General features: G+C 60.2%; 2 protein-coding genes across 2 annotated transcripts in view; one reads left to right on the top strand and one right to left on the bottom strand.

Annotated features, from left to right (window-relative positions):
* VPS35 (VPS35, retromer complex component) overlaps positions 1-472 on the bottom strand; it is an 18,295-nt gene extending 17,823 nt beyond the window's left edge. Inside the window, exon 1 of the mRNA XM_014450378.2 lies at positions 329-472. Coding sequence (XP_014305864.1) covers positions 329-331 — 3 coding nt within the window. The 5' untranslated portion in view covers positions 332-472. The remainder of the gene's footprint in view (positions 1-328) is intronic.
* Positions 473-608: 136 nt separating this feature from the next.
* Positions 609-5,515, top strand: ORC6 (origin recognition complex subunit 6). The gene is made up of 7 exons (XM_006108354.3): positions 609-966; positions 1,782-1,911; positions 2,952-3,115; positions 3,338-3,427; positions 3,665-3,777; positions 4,481-4,549; positions 5,028-5,515. The coding sequence occupies exons 1-7, from the start codon at positions 671-673 to the stop codon at positions 5,153-5,155; spliced, it is 990 nt and encodes a 329-aa protein (XP_006108416.2). The 5' UTR covers positions 609-670; the 3' UTR covers positions 5,156-5,515.
* Positions 5,516-5,926: the final 411 nt, after the last annotated feature.

Below are 5,926 nucleotides of genomic sequence, written 5' to 3'. Positions count from 1 at the left end.
ACACCCCAACCAACCCCTTAAAAAAAAATTCCACCGACGAGCTTGTCATGGATTAAAAAAGAAACATAGAATTTAAAAGTTCCTTATGGTGGCTGGGCTAGAATACCCCGAGGGGAGCCACCATCAGGAGGATCACTGGGGCCGGGATTCTCAAAAAAAAAGCCTGCGGCCTTCCCCGGCCTGTCCCGCACCCCGCAGGCCACGCCGGGCTGGTCGGAGCCGCGACCCGGCGGCGGGGCCCCAACTGCGCCCGCAGCGCTCCAGGGCGACGGGCGAGCGCCCGAGCTGGGAGGGGGGCCGCCGGGGCCCGCCGCCCCTCGGCACTCACCATGGCGACGCCCCGGGACCTGCAGCACTCAGCAGCCTCCGCGCGCTGAGCCAGCCGCGGTCAGGTGACGCCAAGGCCCCCAGGCCCCGCCCTCTCTAGCCCCGCCCCCGGGCCTGCAGGAGGCTCCTCGATTGGTCCGCTTCTAGGAGCCTAAGTCTCGCGTATTTATTGGCCCTTGCCCCAGAGTACTGGATTGACGGACCGAGGCGCCAGCCAGTCTGTTCACGGTGTGGGAGAGGGCGGGGCGGGGCGGAGAGGTGGGGAGGCGGGGACTCGCTCGGAGCAGGAAGGAGAAAGCCAGCGGGAAAGGGAGCCTGTCTGGAGTTTGTGAAGAACAGACGAATGGAAGGCGTGGGAGCCGCTCATCCACGTCGGTCCGCTTTGGCGCGTGCCATCGGGGTGCGCATGCGCAGAAGGAAGGCCAAGATTGGTGTGCGGGGCGGTCTCACGTTCCGTCCCAACCAATCCGGGCGCGGCAGGAGGGTGGGGCCTGGCCGCCACTGGCGGGCGCGGCGTCCGCGCGCGGGTTTCGTCTCCTCCGCGCTGTGCGCGCGGGTCCTTGTCGTCGGTGGCATGGAGTCGGGGCTGCTCCCGCGTCTAGCGCGGCGCCTGGGCGTCTCCGAGCCCGATGTGCTGAGGTGAGTCCGGCCGCGCACGCCGCAGCGGCCGGGTCCCTCCCCGGGCGAGCCGTGCCCCTTTCCCGCAGGACGTGGGCCGGCAGCCGCCTGGAGGAGGTGTGGAGGAGCCACTGTGGACCCCCCGGAGCTGCTGGCCCCCTGGGTGCGCGGCGGCGGGGGGCGGGGAGCTTCGGTCGTTCCTCACGTGCTTCTCGGGGGTCTCTTTGCCGCGGCGAAGCCGACCGACGGGGCACGGGCCCCACGGTGTTGGCAGGAACTACGGACAAGACCCAGCAGGGTGACAGCCGGACCGCGGGGCCGGGGCCGGGCCGGGGGTGGGTGTCATTTGGGCTGAGACCCGAGTGACAGGAGGGGCCGGAGCAGAGCGGCCAGCGCCAGAGCCCTGATGGGGAGGGCGGGCGGGATCGGGGGGGAGACGGGAGGCCGGTGGCCGAAGTGTGGACAGCGGACCGGAAGGGGCGGGACGGGGCAGGCAGGTAGGGGGGGGCGGGGGTTTGGAGGGAGACCTCCCGAACTCGGTTTCATCCACAGCCGCCGCTCTCCAGGTGCAGGGCCTGCACCCGCGGCGCGGTGTCCCCTTGACACCGGTTAGGGAAGCAAGTGCTCGCTGCCACGCGCGCCCACCGAGCAGGTGTCTGCAGCCGTGGTGTCTGCAGCCGGCGCGCCCCGTCCTCCCCAAGGGACGTGCGTCGCCCCGGCCCCACGTGGACTTGCAGGGGAGACGGGCCGGGCTCGAACCCAAGCCCGCCCTGCCTACCCCCGTGTCGGACAAACGTGGAGCAGAGTGTTCAGGGGTCTGTCGCCCTTGTGCCCAGGAAAGCGGAGGAGCACCTGCGGCTGTCGCGGCTCAAGTGTGGGGGCCTGTCCGCGCGCACCACCGAGACCAGCAGGGCCGTCATGTGCCTGGACCTGGCGGCTTCCCGCCTGAGCTGCCCCCTGGACAGGGTAAGCGGGTCCCCCCCAAAAATCTGCCCTACCGCGCATGTCACCTTCGGGTTGGACTGGGCCCCATCAAGACTCTTGTGTTTTAGAGTTTTGCTGACTCTGCTGGATGAACTTTAACTCCATTTTGTCAAGTTGGAGAAAAAAAAATTTTTTTGCAACGTTCTCTTTATTATCCAATTTCCCTGGCCGGCCGCGCCTTTCTTCACCCAAGGCCACCGGCCCTGCCGGCTACGGCCAGCATCCTCCCAAAGCCCATTCCTTGAAACCCGGGTGTGTCTTTCCTTCAGCATCACGGTGGCTGGGGGCACAGGCCGGGGAACCGGGAAGTCGGGGTTGAGGCCAGACCTCGGCCCCACCTGTGTCTGCCTCCGGGAGCCTCCAGCGTCCTCGCCCGTGAGAGGGTGAGAATACCCATTGCACTGTGTCGTCGTGAGGATTAAACCGTGCCCTGTGTGAAACGCACTGAACGCAGTGCTGGCACATAACGATGCACTGGTTACACGGTGGCATTGAAAACACCCTGGCCCCCAGGGGTTAGCTCCCCGTTACCATCAGACTCACCAGCTTCTCGTGAACCGGCTCCAAGCCACACAGTTCCCCCAACAGACCCGGCACTTGAATGGCTTAAGGCTTTGCACCTGCAGCAACTTCTTTCCATGGGAACGCCCTCTGGCGGGTGCCTGTTGGACCTCCATGGCCGCCTTGCTGGGACCCCCTTTGTGAGGACGCCCCCAGGCAGAGCCGGTCCCTCTCCTGGTTCCCCTCTTCTCTCCCTGTCCCTCCACACACCTCTCCCCTCCCCAGACTCCCCTCCCTGTCCCCGGGAATTGCACGTTAGCACCCTTGTTGAAACATGGGCGACTGTACTTGCAGCCGCTGTGTTCCGGCAGCTCGGCTGTAGTGACACGGCTGCTCTGCGACTTGCCTGCGTGTGCCCGGCCGCCTTTCTGAGGTGTGAGCGCCTCGAGAGCCCCTTAGCTCTCCCCGACACGGTCCCTCGTGTGTAGGACTTAGGACGTGTGTGTGCTTCCCTTTCGAAGGCGTATGCAGCTAAGCTTTCCGGTGTGAACCAGAAGACGTACCAGAGCTGCCTCAAGTCTTTCGAGTGTTTGCTGGGCCTGAACTCCAGTGTCGGGATACAAGACCTGGCCGTCCAGTTTAGCTGCACGGAGGCCGTGAACTTGGCTGCGCAGATGCTGCAAAGGTAGGAGGTGGAAAGGGCCTGGGCTGAAAATGAATGCTGATCCGTAAAGCAAAGCCATCCAGAGTTCTGTGCGCACAGCTTCCAGTGCTAAAGGCACCAGGATGCTGAAGTGACGGAATGCGTATCTCACATTTAAGTAGCCTTTACACCTGATTTGCATCCCCAGTCCCCTCGAAACACTATTTTCTAACGAGGAATTCTGCCAACACTGCTCTCCCTCAGCTACGAGTCCAGCCTTCCACAGACACAGCAAGCGGACCTCGACTTGTCCAGGCCGCTGTTCACCACCGCCGCGCTGCTCACGGCGTGCAAGTAAGTGTGTCTGCACATCCAGAACAGTCCGCCCTGGCCCGGCCGGCGTGGCTCAGTGGTTGAACGTTAACCTATGAACCAGGAGGTCACGGTTCTATGAACCAGTCAGAGCACATACCTGGGTTGCGGGCTTGAAATCCTCCCTGAAGTCAATAAAAATACATATTTATAGTTTAAAAATATCTTCAAACAACTGTACTGGTCTGCAGAACAATAATTTATCAATTTTCTTTGTAGGATTTTAAAGCTGAAGGTGGATAAAAGTAAAATGGTAGCCACGTCCGGTGTAAAGAAAGCCATATTTGACCGGCTGTGTAAACAGTTAGAGAAGATCGGGCAGCAGACAGACCGTGAGTAGCAGTTCCGAGGCTCAGGGTGTGTCGTGTGGGAACATAAACCTGCGGCCAAAGCGCAGGGTTTTCACCTTGCGAAGCGGCTGCTCTCTGAATTCTGCGTTAATCTGCTCCAGACCCGTTTCAGCGAGGAAGTTGTTTATTCTGTTGTTCAGTTAAAGTAGCTCAGTGACTTCAAAAGCCTGTGACTCTCTGAGTCCACCTGCACGGGGAGTCTCTGCACGTGCTTCATGTTGGAGTCCGGCCCCACACTGGAGCTTCCGGCCCGCACACTCGAGCTTCCGGCCCGCACACGGGAGCTGGAAGAGCAGGGGTCGCAGGTCTGGCGAGAAGCCCGAGAAGAGACCAGGGCAAGCTCGCTGCCTTCTCCCTACTCCTAGTAGTTGATCAGGCGAGGAATCGGGGTTTGATTTGTCATCCAAAAAATGCCCCAAGCCTGGCCAGTGTGGCTCTGTGGTTGAGCATCTACCTATGAACCAGGAGGTCGCTGGTTTGATTCCCGGTCAGGGCATGTGCCTGGGTTGCAGGCTCCATCCCCAGTAGGGGGCAGCCAATCCATGATTCTCTCTCATCATTGATGTTTCTTTCTCCCCCACTTCCTTCCTCTCTGAAATCAATAAACACATTAAATTTTTAATATGCCCAAATGCTGACATTGAGAATAGGAGAAAGTTAACCTGATGACACTTCTTTCTTGAAGGACAGCCTCGAGATGCCGGCTCCCCGCCCCAGAAGAGACGGAAGACGGAGGATGGAGCTCCGGGAACGGGTAAGGCACTAACTCCGACGGACGGACGGGGTTTACTGCGGCGAGCGCCCTGCTGCTAGGTTACACGCCTAACGGGCATCGGGTCCATGAGGGCACAGCTGCCGCCAGACAGCGTGGCCTCCAATCCGGCCTTGCCGCCGCCTGGCTGTGGTTTAGGGACGTCACTTAATTTCCAAAGCGATGAAGGTCGTTAGTATCGGCACCCACTCCTAGCGTTGCCCTGAGGGTTGAAGGAGGTGGTGCGGCTTCGGTGCCTGTCAGGCACAAGGTGAGCGCGTGGCAGGGTGTCTGGGACGCTTGGAGCAAAAATCCGGTGTGTGAGCTGCTGCCTCCCACTTTGATTCCAGTCAGGGTCACGTTCCAGTCAGGGTCACGTTCCCTGTGACCCTAACAGTGGACACTTGAAAGAAGCTTACTTTCTTCTGAGGTCATTTGTAAACGTAAGACTTTGAAACGCTTTGGAAATTTTCTCTCGCAGAAAGAGAGAAGGTGGAAGAGGTCCCACCTAAACCACAAAGCAGTGAAGACCCGGCGCTGGATTACGAAGAGTGGAAAAGGAAGATTCTGGAAAACGCTGCCAGAGCACAGGAGGCGGGGGCGGAGTGAGTGCCGCGTGCCTGCACCAGTAAAGGTGCCAGTGCCCGGGGTGCTGCTTCCGCGTTTAGGACAGGACCCTCGGACCGCGCCGTAGCGGCAGGGCACCAGCCCGGGCTGTTCCGGGCAGCAGGCTGGCCCCCGGCGTGGGCAACGTTCACCAGATCAGCCACAGCCCCGGCTGGCACGGCCTGGGCCCCCCTGGCCTCACCCTGCACGTGGAACTGGAGCCGTTCACTCCAAGTCTGCTCTCCTGGCCTAGATAAGTCAGGCCGATGGAGTTACAGGTTTTACTTAAGTTTTTGTCTAGTTTCTTGGATTGACTAGATCCATCTAGGTGCAGCCTAAGTTAATAAATACTATTTTTATGTATTCACGTTGCCTTTATCATCAGGGGGGGCCCCTTGCTGTCCCCTGTGGCAGGAAAGAAGCCCAGGAGGCGGATGCTGAGCCGACTCCAGCGTCAGGCTGCCTGGGCCCCACCCGCCTCCGCCGCTCCCCGTGGAACCGTGAACACACTCGTCCGCTCACTTGGAGGAGCGGAAAGCACTTAGCACAGGGCCTGCTGTGAGGGAGTGTTCGGTAAATATCACAACAGAGAAGCACAGCACTCTCCCACAATGCATACACGCTCCCACCACTGAAAAGTCAAATGGACAAGGTTTGTTTCCTTGGTTATCCACACACTGAAAATCATAACCTCATTAGGTTTACTTTAAACCACAGGGAAAGGGCCTCAATGAAGATAGGTTGGTTGCTATGGGCTCTCAGTTATCACACATA

This window comes from Myotis lucifugus, unplaced genomic scaffold (genome assembly GCF_000147115.1).
Source record: "Myotis lucifugus unplaced genomic scaffold, Myoluc2.0 scaffold_2149, whole genome shotgun sequence".
In the NCBI taxonomy this organism is placed as follows: Eukaryota; Metazoa; Chordata; class Mammalia; order Chiroptera; family Vespertilionidae; genus Myotis; species Myotis lucifugus.
This window is presented reverse-complemented; position numbering and strand designations above follow the sequence as displayed.